The sequence below is a fragment of the Podarcis erhardii genome (assembly GCF_964252035.2).
Source record: "Podarcis erhardii genome assembly, chromosome: 10".
Lineage (NCBI taxonomy): Eukaryota > Metazoa > Chordata > Lepidosauria > Squamata > Lacertidae > Podarcis > Podarcis erhardii.
The window spans coordinates 75309597-75327889 of record NC_138500.1 but is presented as its reverse complement, the minus strand read 5'-3'; the positions used below and the strand labels follow the sequence as shown (position 1 = coordinate 75327889).

Here is an 18293-nt window from a genome sequence, read left to right as displayed (position 1 = left end):
GTGCATAGACAGCATCTAAAAGCACCTGTAGCAAAACTAACACTGTGTGTGAAAACCATGCCAGATTTGATTACTAACTGAAGTGGGACCTTCGTCCCACTTCAGTTACCACTCAGTGGATTTGTAACTGGCTGACTGAGCGAACCCAAAGGGTGCTCATCAATGGTTCCTCTTCATCCTGGAGAAGAGTGACTAGTGGGGTGCCACAGGGTTCTGTCTTGGGCCCGGTCTTATTCAACAGCTTTCTCAACGACTTGGCTGATGGACTCAAGGGCATCCTGATCAAATTTGCAGATGACACCAAACTGGGAGGGGTCGCTAACACCCCAGAGGTCAGGATCACACTTCAAAACGACCTTGACAGATTAGAGAACTGGGCCAAAACCAACAAGATGAATTTTAACAGGGAGAAATGTAAAGTATTGCACTTGGGCAAAAAAAATGAGAGGCACAAATACAAGATGGGTGACACCTGGCTTGAGAGCAGTACATGTGAAAAGGATCTAGGAGTCTTGGTTGACCACAAACTTGACACGAGCCAACAGTGTGACGCGGCAGCTAAAAAAGCCAATGCAATTCTGGGCTGCATCAATAGGAGTATAGCATCTAGATCAAGGGAAGTAATAGTGCCACTGTATTCTGCTCTGGTCAGACCTCACCTGGAGTACTGTGTCCAGTTCTGGGCACCACAGTTCAAGAAGGACACTGACAAACTGGAACGTGTCCAGAGGAGGGCAACCAAAATGGTCAAAGGCCTGGAAACGATGCCTTATGAGGAACGGCTAAGGGAGCTGGGCATGTTTAGCCTGGAGAAGAGGAGGTTAAGGGGTGATATGATAGCCATGTTCAAATATATAAAAGGATGTCACATAGAGGAGGGAGAAAGGTTGTTTTCTGCTGCTCCAGAGAAGCGGACACGGAGCAATGGTTCCAAACTACAGGAAAGAAGATTCCACCTAAACATTAGGAAGAACTTCCTGACAGTAAGAGCTGTTTGCCAGTGGAATTTGCTGCCAAGGAGTGTGGTGGAGTCTCCTTCTTTGGAGGTCTTTAAGCAGAGGCTTGACAACCATATGTCAGGAGTGCTCTGATGGTGTTTCCTGCTTGGCAGGGGGTTGGACTCGATGGCCCTTGTGGTCTCTTCCAACTCTATGATTCTATGATTCTATGGTGCAGCTACTAAAACATTCAAAATGGTGGACATTTTCATAGGACTCTTCTATATCCCAGTGAATAGTGCCTAATTCTGTGTGCTTTGCTGGCACTGTTGTTGGTGAGTCATGTTGATGGGACGTTTGGCAGGAGACACTGCGAAATCACTCACGTTGGGCCCCACGCATGGATGTCGTCAGCAGTTCCACTACAGCAGTTTGCTTAATCAAAGGCTGCCTTCATAAATAAATGGAAATGCTGCTGTGTATGCTTGCTTGAAATGGTGCAGCCATCTTAAAGACAGCTGCTTTTTTGGTTCTCATTTTTCAAAGAGCCCTGGCTGAAGACGGGGTGGGATAGCTGGGAGCAACTTTTGTTGGGGGCCTGAGCAGGCTGTGCCCAGGCCTAGGTAGGCATTGGTGTACTCTGCAATGCTCCCCAAAAGCCACAGAAGTTGATTGTTATTAGCTGCAGAAAGTCATTAAGGGGGTTCCACGTATAGCTCTGGTGGCAGTGACCCAGTAGTGCTTTATTCAGCTAAGCAGAATCAACAGAAAGTCATTAAGCTGAGAGTTGTGTTTGATTTGGTATAAATGACATTTCCAGCCCTTAGAACAGCAAACACAGGCTTTCCCATGTGCCCTGCGAAAACTTCAAAGCTGCCCTGAGCTCATCTGGTGGGGTGTGGGACTGCAGGGACTTGCAAAGAAGGAGGACATAAATTATGCATCTGAAAACAAATCTATTCTGCATAACAGAAAGATAACTGCTTTTACATTTTTCTTTCTGCAGAACCATGATGCAGGTTAAAGAATGCACCTCCATCCAGAGAACCTCACTGCATATAGAAAATGAAGATGTCAGGGAGAAGGCTAGGCTAGAGTTTGTAGGAGAAGTAATAAAGGTAAAGGGACCCCTGAGGTTGTGGCACTCATCTTGCTTTAAAGGCCGAGGGAGCCGGCGTTTGTCCGCAGACAGTTTTTCCGGGTCATGTGGCCAGCATGACTAAGTGAAACCATGACTCTGGTGAAACCAGAGCAGCACACGGAAACGCCGTTTACCTTCCCGCCAGAGTGGTACCTATTTATCTACTTGCACTTTGACGTGCTTTCGAACTGCTAAGTGGGCAGGAGCTGGGACTGAACAACGGGTGCCCACCCTGTTGCAGGGATTTGAACCGCCGACCTTTTGATCGACAAGCCCAAGCGGCACCCATGTCCTCTAGGAGAAGTGATAAGTCACTTTAAATACTTCATTTGAATCGTAAATTAATCTTGCCATCAGTACGTCAAGTGCAAAACTAAAGATTCCTCACACCCTGAATCGTAAAATCTTTAACTGGCAGCAACCCTAGTGGTGTAGTTGGAGTGTTGGACCTGGGAAAATCCTGGGGAACCATGGAATTCAGCCTAGCCTGTGAAGATAAGATGAGGAGGAACCATGCAGGCCACCTTGAGGAAAGGCAGGAAATAAATGTAATAGTAAATATATAAACTAAGAAAAGTGATTGCAAGAGGCTAATATATTTTTAATAAACAAATACAATGTTCTTTGCTCCATATTCTAAAATCATTTGAAACAGATACAACACAAGCTGGCATTGGGGTTTTTTTTTTCAATGCCCCTATCAAAATACAGTGCTTATTTTAGAATAATGCTTCTGCATTTGCTCTAATATAAAGTTTGGTCGACCGTTTTTGGCCCAAGACCACATGCAGCCTTGACCAGCCCAGGGCTGCAAGCAGCAGTGCCCCCTCCACATTCCAGGCACACACTTGCAGGACACACACCCAAACCAGCACAGAACAGATCAGCAGGGGAGGAGGGGTTAGCGTCAGGCTGATGACTGAGGAGGTGGTTAGTCTTCCTGCCAGGGGGCTGGACTAAGCAGGGGTTTCGCTTCCCTTTGCTCCCTTGTTCAGATATGCACAGGTCTAAAAGATCCCGTTTTGCCCGCAGCAATTTGGCCTTTGCTCCAAGGACTGGAGGTGGCGGCATACCAGCACTTCATGATACAAAGCAAAGCAGCACCTATGAGCCAACTCGATACTAGCTGAAGCCCTGGTGAAACAGGTTCCATGGAGAGGGGATCAGTCATGTTTCCATGACTACATCTATATTGCCTTGCTGGCAGTCCTGCCCTGCCAATCGCACGCTCAGCAGGGATTTCCCATTTTCATTGTTTTGTGTTCCCCGTTCTTCCTCTCTGCTCTAGACAATGTGCCGGTTATATAGGTACGGTGGGTAGAGACCATCATAATGGTACTGGCGCCATTGCTCAATCTGCTCTCGGCTTCTCTCATCCTGCTCTGTAGAGGGAAGAGAAGTAAAATTAAATCATTGGTGGTGAACATGACCCACGTTCTGGCTTGGTTTGGTTTGCTTGTTGCTTGTTCACCTCAGGGGGAAACTCCTTTTGTATATTCATAAAACCGTCTACAAGAGAGGATCCATGACAATTCAATGGGGGGGGGGTTGTAGAGAGGTGAAGTTAGGAGTCGGTGGGGGGATGGAACAGTTGGGGATCCGTCAAAATTTCCGGCAGAGTGGAGGTCACAAAGCCTGCTGCCTCCCGTGCTAATGGTGACTCTTAGCAGACATTGTCTGGATTTTATCTAGGACCTTTTTATAGTAAATCCCCATACAGGGTCTACAAAGATGTAGTTTGTTTTCCAACAGAAATAGACCTAATCTTTATTCTAACTGAAATGGAATTTCTGATCTCTAATATTTAGCACCCTTGCAGTACTCATCATGTAAAAAAATAACTCCTAATAGGTCCTAAGATATTTTGTAGGTCAATTAAAGTGTCATAGGTTCCGAATCTATTAATATTTGTATTCTATAAATTAAATATCTAACATTTTCAGTATTTCTGTATGACTGGGTAGGGTCACAATAAAAGATTAAAAGTTATTTCTTACTCCTTACAGAAATATATTAATTAGAAAAGAAAAAAGATACAAAATATTGCCAGTGGTACGTTTTGTTTGGTTTTTTCTAAATGAAATCTTGCAGCTTTTTAACATACCGTGGTTTTCGCCCCATAGGGCGCACCGGCCCATAGGGCACATCTAGGTTTTTTTGGGGGGGGGGAAATAAAGAAAAAAAATTATACTATCAAGAATGTATAACTTGCTGTTGAAATGGAATACTGTGGATGAAACAGTAAAATCTACTATGATCAAATGGGCACAAGATGTTGGACATAACATTATGTTTGCTGACTGGGAACAGTCATGGACCACTGGAATTAAATTTACGGCATGTAATTCCTTAAGAGAGAATATTATGAAAATGATGTACAGGTGGTATATGACCCCAGTCAAGCTTGCTAAAATTTACCATTTGCCCGATAACAAATGCTGAAAATGTAAAGAAACTGAAGGTACATTCTTTCACCTTTGGTGGACATGCCCAAGGATTAAGGCTTTCTGGGAGATGATATATAATGAAATGAAAAAGGTATTTAAATATACTTTCTTGAAAAAGCCAGAGGCTTTTCTCCTGGGCATGGTCGGCCAATTGGTGCCAAAGAAGGATAGAACTTTCTTTTTGTATGCTACAGCAGCAGCAAGAATTCTCATCGCAAAGCACTGGAAGACACAAGATCTACCCACCTTGGAAGAATGGCAGATGCAAGTAATGGACTACATGGAAATGGCAGAAATGACGGGCAGAATACGAGATCAAGGAGAAGAGCAGGTGGAAGAAGATTGGAAGAAGTTTAAAAACTACTTACAAAAACATTGTAAAATTTTTGAATGTTGAGGACATTGGAATGAAACGAAGGGGTTCTAGTGAATAAGATAAATAAGAGTATGAAAGAAGGGATAGATATTGGATGAAAATCTGAACAATACAATATGTGAAGGAACTTTTAAAGGATAAAACTAATAAAAATGAACTTGCTAAATTAATTTTAAAGTGGAATACAAGAAAGGAGGGCGGGTGGAAGTCAGGAAAATAAGGTTATGAAGGATATGAATTTGAAAAGAGTTTTTTTCCCCTTTTTTATGTTAAATTTCTCTTAAGTCTTTTTAGGTTCGTAATATTTTTCTTTTTTCTGTTTTTTGGCTGTGTTTTGATTGTTTGTTTTTGTTGCTTGAATGTTGGTGTTTGTTGATGTTTTGATGTTTGTTGTTTTATTGTAATTTTTCTTTTTTTGTAAAATTAATAAAGTATTATTTAAAAAAAATAAAGAAAAAAATTTATTTCCCCCCCCCCCCCCAGGCATGGGGCTGGGGCGGGAGAAGCCCGAGCTTCCCCAGCCCCCAGAACAGGCTGCTGTCCGCAAGCCTAGGGAGTCCGGCGGAGAGCTTCCTGAAGCCTGGAGAGGGAGAGGGGTGCGCACCGACCCCTCTCGCTCTCCAGGCTTCAGCGAAAGCCTGCATTCGCCCCATAGGACGCACACACATTTCCCCTTCATTTTTGGAGGGGGAAAAGTGCGTCCTATAGGGCGAAAAATACGGTACATTATTTGTAGATCTTCAAACCAGTGAGGCTCTTGATTATTTATGATTTCCTGGTCTTCCAATTTTGAGATTTTACATTATCTTTAACTATTGTATACCAAGTTAAAACTATCCTTTTCAATAAGGACAGCAGACATTACAGTTTGATGTATATGCTTTCATGTTCTAAGGTTTGCATATCCAATTCCTGCCCTACTGAACTAAGTGGAGCTTACATCTGAGGAGACAAGCATAGGAATGTGCCGTTTAAGAAGTAAAAACTGAGGGTAAGATGAATCTCCCCTTTTCCAGCTTCAGGATATCTAGAAATCTGGCAGTATCAGCGTATGTCAAGAGAATCCACCATTACAGGGAAAGGGCACCTCTGGAAAAATATCTGGATGTATTGAGACACCAGGCAGACACACTGGATGCAAAGAGCAGCATTCAGTTGGGGCTGCACTTGGAATTCCAGAGAAGAAAATTTGATGGGAAACTTCCTCCCATATTTGCATTCCCTGCCGAATGTGGAAATGGTAGGAAATGATGTGGTGGTATGGTTAAAAGCAACATGATTTACTAGGTAGGAAAAAATATGTATAGGAAGAAGTACTTTCATTTGTGGCTGAGGAGCAAGCAAAGCACAAGGCAACAATTCAGACTGATTTTTTTACTCTCTCCAGGGTTTCTGAAGCCCCTCCGTGTTATGCCAGAACCCATGATGTAACTTGTATTTCTTGAGGAACTGTTACTACAGTAAATTAAATCGGAATCCAAAAAACCACACAGCCCTGCTTAGTTCTTTGCAATGAAGAAGGTTTGGACTAAGTTCCTCAACATGCTGCACAACATATTACCGTACTTTTGAAATGGAGGGAAGTTTCCAAAGCAGATAATGGGACCGGGGAGTTTAAAGGAAGTCAGCCAAAAATCACTCTTGGGAATGATATGTTGGACTTGTGTTAAAAAGAGTGAGTCGGCTGAATTTAATGCTCCTATTTTAATGAGAAGCTTAAATGTATCTGGCTACTCAGCTTCATCCAAGTGGCAGTTGTCCACCCACCACCCTCTCAATCAACTTACTGTCCCGTCCCCCCCATTGAGAGATAGTTATCTACTACCCCCTGGGCTCAGAGGGGGCTTGCCTCCTTCAAAGAAGTGGGGATCCCCTCTCACAACAAAACTCCGGTCAAGAGGACTGTGGTTAAGCTGTGTCCTGTCCACATCCTCAAACCCATCTCAAAAGGTGGAACTAAATGGTGCGTTGGGGATTTCACCAGGATTTGTTTTAGCTACACAGACATCTCTGGCTTGCTGAGTACCTCGCCTTTGTGGGTTTTGCTTTCCTACTAGGTTTCCTATGCATTTAAAAACAACTGTGAGGCCTTCAGTCAGTGCTGAGCACCAACCAAGATGGAACTGATAGCATGATTTTTATCATACCCTCCAACGTTTCTCAGATGAAAATAGGGACATTCTGTTCTACATCAGAACCACTGCCTGAGCATTTTCTCAAATACAAAAGTTATTAGAGGAAACACACAAGACTGCAGTATTTTAAGCACAGAAATCTTTGAACTTATGAAGTGCATTTAGGGAAGCCTGAGGGGGGAAAGGAAACCCCAAATCAATAAATAGAACTAACTAGCAGTTGTACTGATGTAGAATAGAATGTCCTTATTTTCCTCAGGGGAATGTTGGAGGGCTTGTGCTAGGCTGGGGCAGCGGGGGGGGGGCAGGAAATGCAAAGCATTTTGTTATGGGGCCTGAAAAAAGGCTACATTCAGATGACAGTATTGGAAAATTCCACCCAAATACTTGTTTTGAAAGGGAATTGGATCAGAGCTGCCACACCTGCCTGGCTGACAAAGTGGCTACCAGCCTCTGCACAGGATCCGGGGACCCAACGGCTCTTGAGCAGCGTGTGCCACAGTTTAGAAGTTCATTTCCATATTTAGTACATGTTTCCCAAACTGTTTCTGCCTCCCTCTGAATATGCTTTCAGGGTTTGTTTTTTAAAAAAAATATTCAATACATGATTGTCCTCCGCTGAACGACGCTCACAAAATCAGAACAATTGGCAACCTGAGACAAGAAGGAGTTTGTTGTGTGTGTCCTAGCGGTATTAAGTAACTCACATATTAAGAACAATTCTCTTCAAAACTACAGATAGGATCTCATGAAATGGAGACTTTTGCAACAGTATCCTGAAAGCAAAGAAAGTTCTCTTTCTTAACATCACTTGCATTTCACAAGAAACCTTCTGTCGTCACTGCAAGCCAGAATTCACAAGCTAAGGAAGACTCCATGAGGTTTTTATTTAGGGCACAGGTGGTTAAACTGCAGCCATCCAGACTTGGCCAGAGGTTCATCACCTCTGCTTTAAAGGGTTCAGTGGCACTTCCCCAAACCTTGCTGTTCTCCATTGTCCCCTGCAGAGTGTGAGGATATCAGCACATGCATTTTTCTGTATTGTGGAGTGTGGTGCTTGCAGTGATCAAGTGTGCACCCAAAGCATGGAAAACACATGACACCCCTTTTGCTTCTGTTGCTGAACCCTGTGGTCTTACCATCACGCTCTTCCTCAACAAAGTTCTCAAACTCGTTCCTCTGCTCCTCATAGTATTCCCTCCTTTGTTCGTCAGCAGCCAGCATCTGGCGGGTCTCGGCTGTATTGAAAGATGAGCAGAGTATTAGCCAGCAGGCCTGAAAAGGGACTGGGGGATGCTTTGCTCTTGTTGCACCGAGCCACTTCAATATAAATGTCCTATAAATCTCCCTTGACTGTAAGCCTTCGAGTGTTTAACTATAGAGCAAGAATGGAAAGCCTCCAGCTCACATGCCACCTGCAAGTCTCGAAATGCTTTTCTATTTTAAAACAGAAAAATAACATTTATTAATGCTATCCAATTATTGGATTAACCCCAACTATTTAAGAGTTAATCCAGCTAAAAAGGAGTGCAAAAGCCCACCCCTTGAAGTAGCAAGAATTAACGTGTTTTTTAGACCAAATAGGCAAAAAGAATCCAAACTGGTGATGTTTTATAGCCTCAAAATTAGTTACCTTATTTTGCTTGCAGCAAGCAGCTAGTTGGCATTATTCACTTTCATCCTCATGAGGTTCTTGGTCTGCAAAATCTTCTGTACACTTGTGCTCTGTTATCAACATAATTTGCTCTGGGCTGTGGGGGGGGGGTAATCTGAGTGAGTTCAGGGGGTGAGTGGTTCCACTCTGAGTCAGGGACTTAGCACTGGGTGGCCTTTTGGTGCCTCTGATGGTGATTCTGTGAGTTTGGAATACCTGCACTTGAGGAAATCTACCCATGCCCTTCATCTCCCCAGCTGATCATTAACAGAAAGTGCAATTAACAACAGAAAGGTTCACTGCTGTTCGATATTCTAAGGTCTTTGTTTATTTGGCTGCCTGCTGCCCCACAGAAAACACCCCATGTGAGAAAAGTAGCATCTCAGGGAGAAAAGTTCAGCCTAACCTTCTCCCTGAGTCCCTGATAATGCTGGGTGCTGTTGTGCTTTTAAGTAAAAAGGGTGGGGAGTAATAAACATGCAAACCCACAACTGTATTCTGCAGTAGTGCAGTCCAGAAAAAGCTTTACCCCTGGATTCTGTAGATTGCATAAGATGCCCAACGGAGAGACTCGGCTCTGCTCTGAGTGAGGTTCTCAGAAGAGGGAATGGAAACTTTCCTCTCTTGCTAGCCTGCACTATCTTGTAGGAAGATCCTACTAGATGGGGATTTCTGACCTGTCCAAGGCACTGCACCCAGCTGCACCACTCAGCTGCTCTTAACCAAGGAGCATCGCTCTGTGAAGTCAAAAGTATTCAAAAGGAGAACTAACACTGTTTCAGGGATCCTGTGTAAGACGGCTGGATGGCACCTGGTGTGCCTCCTTCCAGCAACTCCTGTAGCCCAGCTGGTGCCAGAAGACTTCCTCTGTTTTCCTTTGGACCCCACCAGAGAGGCTGAAAGGGGGGGTTTGTCGACTGGGCAGCCCAGGACCTCCATACACACAGCCCAGGCTTGAGCCCCAGAAAGGTCACTTGGCTGTTGCAAATGTAGCAAAAAGAATGTGGGAGGCAGCAGGTACAAGTTATCTGTCTCTGCAGCCACAGCGGGCGCTGTGATTCTCCAGCAGTTTGGTTTCAGCCCTGGAGGCACACTCCATTAACTCTTGATGGGTGCCAAGAAGCAAGGATCCTGTGTATTTTTTGTTGTTCAGTTTAAGTATTATGGGTTGTTGAGTTGAGGGTAGCAAGCAGTGGCGGAGGGATGCCAGTAAAGGAATTCTGACTTTGGAAAGACATGCGACACATTGGATCAACCACGTTTGGCTTTTGTTTCCTGCCTTTTAAGTGCTCCATCAATGTGATTCACAAGGAAAGAGATAGTATTGTCTTTATTATTGTCTCAGTCAAGTTCTATGTTGAGAGGGGTCATGTTTGGTGGTCACTTCCAGCTGTTAAATGTCCTGGGAGTGGTGAGAAAATGAAATGCAGGAGGGGCCGTCCGGCCTGCGTGTGTCTCAGAGTGGGTGCCAACTCCATCCTTTGTGTGCAAGTCTGGCTGCTTGCCCCAAACGTTCCAGGCATGTTTTTCCCTGCTAGCCCTGGGAAAGTGCTGCACACTTTGTGTTATTAAGCTAATGACAAAAACTGCAGGAGTCAGGGATGCAAAATGCTGCCTGCCCAGGGGGGACAAAAGAGTCTGAGCCAGCCCTGGTTGCTAGAAGGCAAGATCAATCGCTGACAGTACTGCTTCCAGTGTACACTACAGATGAAAAATTATATTACTATTTAAATAATTACTTTAAATGAAGTCAGGTGTGCATTTCTATGAATGCTGTTTAGGGTTCTACCAAGGAGGGCTGAAGCTGGTCTAGCAGGGCCTGCCCACCCCAGAGTTTCCGGTGTGCTTGCAGCTGTGTCCCCATTTAATTTGCATAGTCCACATGACTATCAAACAGCACCAATCTCAGTGCTTTTCCCCCTCTGTAAAATCAGGTTTTCCCAAAACAGAGATAATCTAGTAAACTGGGGTGAACTGGGCTCCAAACCACTCCACTCATGTTTGCAGATGTTTGTTCTGTATTCCTGAGTGGGTAGATCAATCATCATTTCCTGTCACTCCCCTTTCCACACCCACTACTTCAGAATGTGTGTGTAACCAGTGGCGTAGCGTGGGTTGTCAGCACCCGGGGCAAGGCAAGTAATTTGCGCCCCCTAACCCATGGATTTGCGCCCCCTAACCCGTGGATTTGTGCCCCCTAACCCTAACCCCCAGATGTTGCGCCCGGTGCGGCCGGCCCCCCCTACACCCCCCACGCTACGCCATTGCGTGTAACTATTTCCTGCACACTCCTGAATGATGGAGTCTAGTTATAGACATATTAGTTCTGCACATTTTTGCAGAACCAGGAAAGTGCACAAGCAAATTTTCAATTGCCTGGCTGCATGCTTTTGCATACGACTTGGGTCAGATTTTTTCTTAAGAATGCAAGGGGCACGCAAAGCTGTCTGCGCACACCCTGTCAGTACTCAACTGGCGTAATAGATTAGAAGGCAACAGATTAAAAGGCAGGCACAAACACAAAAAGGCCAAAGTTGCTCCCCATATACAAATACAAATTCAAGTACTTTTATCTGTGGACTACTCTGGTCTAATTCCAATGAGGGCAAAGAGGATTAACAGCTGAATAACGTCTGAACGTGGCCAAGCCTGTGCTTGAGACCTGCTGCTTGTTCAGCTTCTTCCCTAAACTGCAGAAGGAGACAGAGCAGGTCTCTGCATTGCACTCAGGTATCTTGAGTTCACCAGGATGCCCTGCACCTCCCACTCTGTCCTCCTAATCACTCCCTGGACCACCATGTGGCTTAAACTAATTAAGAAACATCTCATACTTTCAAATACATTTCAGTTTCCAAAGCAACAACTTAGCTAATTTAGAAATGCAGCCAATAAATATGCGTATTAAGAAATTAAATGAAAATCCCAGCTACAAAGAGTTTTTCAAGTACTGACTTACACAAGCAAACTTTCTTATTTTTTCTTCCTGCTGCCTTCTACTATCACTCCTCCCCACCCATGTGCCAGTCTTTGACATCCCACTGCCTATTACTCTAGAGTAGTCGTATTCAATCAGATAAATGGATAGTGGTGACCACTGCATACATGTGTGTTTCAATATGAAAATCAGAAGAGTAAGGAGCCTGTTCTAATCTTCACTGATCAGTTAATAAATATTTCACAGCGTGGCAGACAATTTAGGAATGTGCCCAAAAAACAAGAGATTAAAGCAACATTAAATAAATCACAGCTTTCCGTAAACAGCTTCCAAACAGTCTCACCATTGAGCTCGTCTCTGGACTTGGTAGATCTTTTGCCTCTTTTCTTGAAAAAGTTAGCAGCATCTGATTCCTTCATGAAGACTCTCTTTTTAACACCTGGAAGTAGAAAAATAAGGGAGCCTGACCACTGGTGAGAAATGGGTGGGGGTTATTTATTTTCAAAAATGTTTAAAGTAAATATGTGTCTTGTTTATATTGTCTTATCCCTTTCCAAAGCCAGTTAAATAATAATATTGAATCTCCCCACTTACTTTCCTTGCTGAGTTCTCCAGCTGCTGCTTTCTTGGACTCCACAGCCACGGCACCACCTTCTTCAAGAACTAGAGAAGGTGAAGTATAAACCCAGTTTTGGGTTTAGTGAGAGTAAGTACAGAATCTTGGAGAAAATCACAGATGATTTTTTAAAACTGTTACCTGCTATATTATAACATGGTAAAGATAATTGTTCTTCTTAACATGCCTTGGATAGCAAATGCACTAAGGTCTATATCCTGGACATAGCTTAAAAGCAGTATTGCTGGTGTAGTAGCTAGAAACTGAGTCTTTTAGCATTTGGTGATTTGATGGGAAAACTACAGTCTCTCTCATCCCATTAAACTGACAAATGCTGCCATTTGTTGCCCTATTATTCCTTGCTGAAATTCAGCCTTTCCTTGTAGTTATTATTGCAAATGATACATACCAATCAGAAGCACTAAAGCCATGAGGCAGGAACGAAAAAGCACTTGCTTCCACTTCATCTCTGCCGTGTTCCAGCCGGCACAGTAATGAATGTCACAGCGACTTTTGCACACAGAAAAAAGAATAAAAAGAGTCCTGTTCTCTTTCTAGGAAATGAAGCAGAAAGTAATGCTCTTCCCTGAGGGTGGGGGGAGAGAGGAGGAACCCTGGATGGCACTTGACTTGGGAGCTCCCGCCTTGGCTGCAGAGACAGGTTCAAGGGAGCATGGAAAACTCAGCATAGGAACAAGTGTGTAGCAAACATGCTGGCTCTGAGACACACACCCAGCGGGGAATGAGTTGTGAACAGCCGGCAAAGTGGGGAGACTCATGGAAACCAGACATATTATTTGCAAAAATGGTGACAGGGAAGTACAGATGTAAGCAAGAAACAGTCTGACTGCTGAAGGGCACCTGGGTGGCGAGGGTAGTAGCAGCTGCAACTTTAATAATAATAATAATAATAATAATAATATTTTTTTATTTATACCCCGCCCTCCCCAGCCAAGGCCGGGCTCAGAGCGGCTTACAAACAATAATAAAAACAAGAAGAATGATTACAACTTAAGAACAAAAATAAAATACAACATTAAAATAATGGAAGATTAAAATATTAAAATGTAGCCTCGTCACAGGAGGAGAAGGAAAAGAGAGAAAAAAGAGAGGGAGGGAGGGAATCAAATTGGCTCCAAGCCAAAGGCCAGGCGGAACAACTCTGTCTGACAGGCCCTGCGGAAAGAAATCAGATCCTGCAGGACCCTGGTCTCATGAGGCAGAGCGTTCCACCAGGCCGGAGCCAGAGTTGAAAAGGCCCTGGCTCTGGTTGAGGCTAATCTAACTTCCTTAGGGCCCGGGACCACTAGGGTGTTGCTATTTATGGACCTTGAGGCTCTCCGTGGGGCATACCGGGAGAGGGGGTCCCGTAGGTACAAGGGTCCTAGGCCGTGAAGGGCTTTAAAGGTCAAAAGCAGCACCTTAACTCTGACCCTGTACTCCACTGGGAGCCAGTGCAGCTTGAAAAGCACTGGGTGAATATGCCCCCATGGCAGAGACCCCGTGAGGAGCCTCGCTGCAGCATTCTGCACCCGCTGGAGTTTCTGGGACAGCTTCAAGGGCAGCCCCGCATAGAGCGAATTACAGTAGTCAAGCCTGGAGATGACCGTCGCATGGATCACTGTGGCCAAGTCAGGGCGGGAAAGGTAAGGGACCAACTGCTTGATGCGGCGAAGGTGGAAAAATGTTGCCTTGGCTGTTGCTGTAACCTGCGCCTCCATGGAAAGGGAGGCATCAAGGATTACACCCAAACTCTTAACGGAAGGCAATGGCACTAATTGGGCCCCCGCAAGAGAAGGGAGTTGGTCCCTCATCCCCATGCCATCCCGACCTAGCCATAGGACCTCTGTCTTCGAAGGATTTAGTTTCAATCGGCTCCCACGAAACCATCCAGCCACAGCTTCCAAGCATCTGGTCAGTGTGTTCGGGGTCGAGTCGGTGTGGCCATCCATCAGCAGATAGAGCTGAGTGTCATCAGCATATTGGTGACAGCCCAGCCCAAAGCTCCGGATAATCTGGGCAAGGGGGCGCATAAAGATGTTAAAAAGCATCGGGGAGAGAATTGCACCCTGCGGCACTCCACACACCAAGGAGTGGCGCGACGACATTTCCCTCCCTAGTGCCACCCTCTGTCCCCGACCAGAGATAAAAGAGCACAACCAGTTACGGGCTATGCCCTGTATCCCCACGTCTGCGAGGCGGTGGTCCAGAAGATCATGATCGACCATGTCAAAGGCTGCTGACAAATCTAAAAGGATCAGCAGTCCTGACCCGCCTCGATCCAGTTGTCTACGGAGATCATCTGTTAGGGCAACCAGAGCCATCTCCGTCCCAAAACCAGGACGGAAACCGGACTGAAATGAATCTAATGCCGATGTTTAGGGTGGTGGCAGAGCTAATATATGTGCCTGATTGCATCTAGTTTTCAGTTGCAACTGAATTCACTATGTGAGGAACCTTGTGCATCAGACCAAAGGACCACCAAATCCAGTACTCTGCTTCCAACTGTTTCCAGTAGTGACCAGCAGGGCATGAAGGTAACATCTTTCCCTCTCCTTCACCCCATCACATCTCTGAACTTGTGCCTAAGGCAAAAGGTAGGTACTAGGAACAGTTGCTGAAAAAAACACATCTGGTGAATGGAAAAGTAAGTTATTGAGTTTCATGAGCTCACTATTTTCAGGAAGAAGGTGGACAGGATAGAGCCTTACCACAATTTAGTACAATCAGGATGCACTTTCTTGGAGGAGGCAAACAACAGAGGCTGGGTGTAAATGTCTGTCCCATATGGACAATGCTGATGATGCTTTGCTAATGATTCTTTATGAAGACCTGATTCCTTTTTTGATGGAGTAATGTAGATGGTGCTGGAGGAGACTCTTGAGAGTCCCATGGACTGCAAGAAGATCAAACCTATCCATTCTGAAGGAAATCAGCCCTGAATGCTCACTGGAAGGACAGATTCTGAAGCTGAGGCTCCAGTACTTTGGCCACCTCATGAGAAGAGAAGACTCCCTGGAAAAGACCCTGATGCTGGGAAAGATGGAGGGGACGACAGAGGACGAGATGGCTGGACAGTGTTCTCAAAGCTACTAATATGAGTTTGACCAAACTGCGAGAGGCAGTGGAAGACAGGAGTGCCTGGCGTGCTCTTTGAGAACACTGTCCATGGGGTCACGAAGAGTTGGAAATGACTAAATGACTAAATAACAACAACAAAATCACATTGTGATGTTAGTGCACTCTACCAATGCCATTTATTGAATGTTTCTTATTAAAATCTCCTCAACCGCTGACTTACTAGTGTCCAGAGTAACAGGCTCTTTGAATCAGGGCTGCCAACTTGAATAAATGATTTGGGTGGCAGGTATGCCCTGCCTCACATAATTAATCCCATGACACAGCACACACACACACACACACCATTTGAATGGCAATGCCCATCAACCCTGGGGGACCCCTCAAATATTTTTTTGGGGGGGCAAAGGGACCTTGACCCCTAGGAATTGGCTCCTATGCTTTAAATACCAGAAAGCCCACATGATGGGCTGCATTTATAGCTAACAGTTTCTTTGTCAAAAATGAATGTTGAGCTAACAGTTAAGTATCTTAACAGGAACAAGTGAGGTTGATGATGTTTCACTTGGACTAGAGAAACTTGTGTCCACTTGGACACTTTGCTCTCAGACAACTTGAGGGGGAAGACTAAGCTCCATTTTCGGTGCCCTGAAAACAAAGCAGCAAATATTTGTTCAAACCACATCTGTGGTGGTGAGAGTAAAATATGACAGAGAGTAAAAGATGAGAGTAAAAGATGATAGGCAGACAGACAGACAGATGATGATAGATATAGATAGATGATAAATAGATAGATATAGATGATAGACAGATAGATATTCCCTCTATGCAAGCTGTGGAATGAGCAACATTAAGCAATGAAATAAACTAATCAATCAATGATAAAGTAGCAGAGAAGCCAAACTGGGGGGGGGGGGGGAGACAGAGAGAGACAGAGAGAGATCTAAGGAAATAAAAAATATCTTCACCTGGTGCCAAAAATACACCCAACAGTGTTCCAGGCAGGTCCCCTGGGGGAGCATTCAATAACTGGGACACATAACAAAAAAGAATGCTGTATTTGATGAGGCTTTTTATCCATAAAGTAATTCCAGTGAAGATGAGAGTCTAATTCAGTGTCATCCATTCAAGTTTACTGTTTTAACAGAAAATAACCAAAAACTAGGGGAAAGAGATTGGAGAAAGACTAGAGTAGAAAGGCAGTCTAAAAGAGAAGATGTATCTGAATGCTGCAGAACTGAGGTGTAAACATTCATGTTCAAAGCTACCACTTCAGTCCTGAAATGCTGCACTGGCAGCACCCAAGTTATGGAATGTACAGAAGTGCTTGAAAGTAAACACGGAGTTTGTTCTCCTGGCAGAGCAGCCTGTGAATCGGATGAATGGGGGTTTATGCCTTGAATATGTCTTTGCCACTTCTGATGCTTCTACCACAAACAGCACATAATGTTCCTTCATGTACCACACAGGATACCATTAAGCTACTGAATGTGTAAGTGTCTAAGGATATTTTCCCCACACTGAACAAAAATTGACACACCTTCACAGCATTGTCAAGTTGGAAGGGACTCTGAGGATCATCTAGTCATTAACCTTATTCCTCCTCTACTTGAGTGGCTCTTGGGACTATGTTGACTGTGTGGATCAGGATGGTTTTGCTTTCCTCGGAACAAATAAGGAAGCTATTCATCATGTTTTCATACCATATGGCCACTAAGTGGAAGAGCATTTGAGAGGCTTCTGATTAAAGCTGAAGTTGTCTTAGCGGCTGTGTTGCAACAACACACTGTACTCATGCATGAGGGAGAACCACACACTGCACCAAGGTTTTCATTGCAGCTGCTTGTCCCCCTTGAAGAAGAAAGCAACTCTTCATTTTAAGCTTTAATTTAAAATGCTAAACAGCATTGCTTTCTCACCCTGTGATGGAGATTTCAAAGGCTCTTCTGCCTCATCAGTATTTTTCTCTGTTATTTTTGTTGTGGTCTGTTGTGTCATCTTAAAGTGCACAAGGGTCCCCTGGTGATTCCCAAACCAGAGTTTACAGAGTTTATGCTGTAATGTGTGTCATCTTCCAAATTATTCTACACTTACAAACCTATGAAGAATTGGGAGAACACAAGTGACCAAGCATCCAATGCTATGTATCTCACTTTGGCAGGAGCTACACCGGTCTTCAGTGAAGGATTCTGAAAGAAGATTTTATAGACACAATGGCAGGACACAATGGAAGAATGCTTTTGCAACCTAAGGATGTCATTTTGCTCATGATCTTAGCCAAAGTTCATATATTAATTATTCCCTCACATGGAGCAGCTTCATTGCTTCAGCCACATGGCAAGAGGAAATGAAGCATCAACCAGCAGAGCATTCAGTTAGGACTTATTATTTTTATCATCATTAGTAGTAGTATACCGCCCTTCATCTGTAGATCTTATGGTGTTTATTTACTTGGTTGTGCAATTAAACTTGATGGCCTCATTATTTGTTCTAGTCTTTGAACTCATAGTAATTTAAATTGGAACAAATAAGGAAGTTACTGGGGTTCTTATTGGTAAAACAGGATATGAAGATCTGTCTGTTTGTTGATAATGTGACACTTGCATTAACCCACCTGAAAAAATCATTTTCAATACTTTTTCAAATTTTCTCTCTCAATTCAGCTTAATTTCCAGTTACAAGACAAGTTACAAGACAAGACAAAACCATTTTGAATGGATGTTAATATAGAAAAACCTGTGGTAAATAGTATTTTTAAAGAATACTCTGCCTCAAATAATCTTTAGGCTGTAATTTTGTACCATTCAGCTCCATAATAATTTAGATCTCATAGTACAGGGGAATAATCCAAATTTATTATTTGGGAGCAGCTGGGAATTTTAGGAAAGCTGAATCACTGGGCAAATTTGCCCTTTTCCTGGCTAAGTAAAATTGGCATGCTCAAGATGAAGTTGTTCATTCTCTTAACTTTGC

The 18293-nt window shown here is 44.0% G+C and overlaps 1 protein-coding gene and 1 long non-coding RNA gene across 2 annotated transcripts; one reads left to right on the top strand and one right to left on the bottom strand.

Annotated features, from left to right (window-relative positions):
- Nucleotides 1-1188: 1188 nt before the first annotated feature.
- LOC309351505 lies at nt 1189-3239 on the top strand. Its single transcript, XR_014160873.1, has 3 exons — nt 1189-1648; nt 1726-2056; nt 3112-3239. It is a non-coding gene; the product is annotated as an uncharacterized lncRNA (long non-coding RNA).
- UCMA (upper zone of growth plate and cartilage matrix associated) lies at nt 2340-13075 on the bottom strand. Its single transcript, XM_081879239.1, has 5 exons — nt 12652-13075; nt 12221-12289; nt 11970-12065; nt 8177-8275; nt 2340-3461 (listed from the first exon to the last, which is right to left on the bottom strand). Exons 1-5 carry the CDS (start codon nt 12707-12709, stop codon nt 3364-3366), a joined length of 420 nt encoding a protein of 139 aa, XP_081735365.1. The 5' UTR covers nt 12710-13075; the 3' UTR covers nt 2340-3363.
- Between the last annotated feature and the right edge of the window lie 5218 nt (nt 13076-18293).

What these genes read in the sequence shown, in the direction of transcription:
- UCMA (XM_081879239.1), bottom strand. Translation starts at nt 12,709, where the DNA reads ATGAAGTGGAAGCAAGTGCTTTTTCGTTCCTGCCTCATGGCTTTAGTG. An exon ending in GGCTTTAGTGCTTCTGATTG is followed by an intron (nt 12,290 to 12,651) that starts GTATGTATCATT and finishes CACCTTCTCTAG; the next exon opens with TTCTTGAAGAAGGTGGTGCC. An exon ending in TGGAGAACTCAGCAAGGAAA is followed by an intron (nt 12,066 to 12,220) that starts GTAAGTGGGGAG and finishes TTCTACTTCCAG; the next exon opens with GTGTTAAAAAGAGAGTCTTC.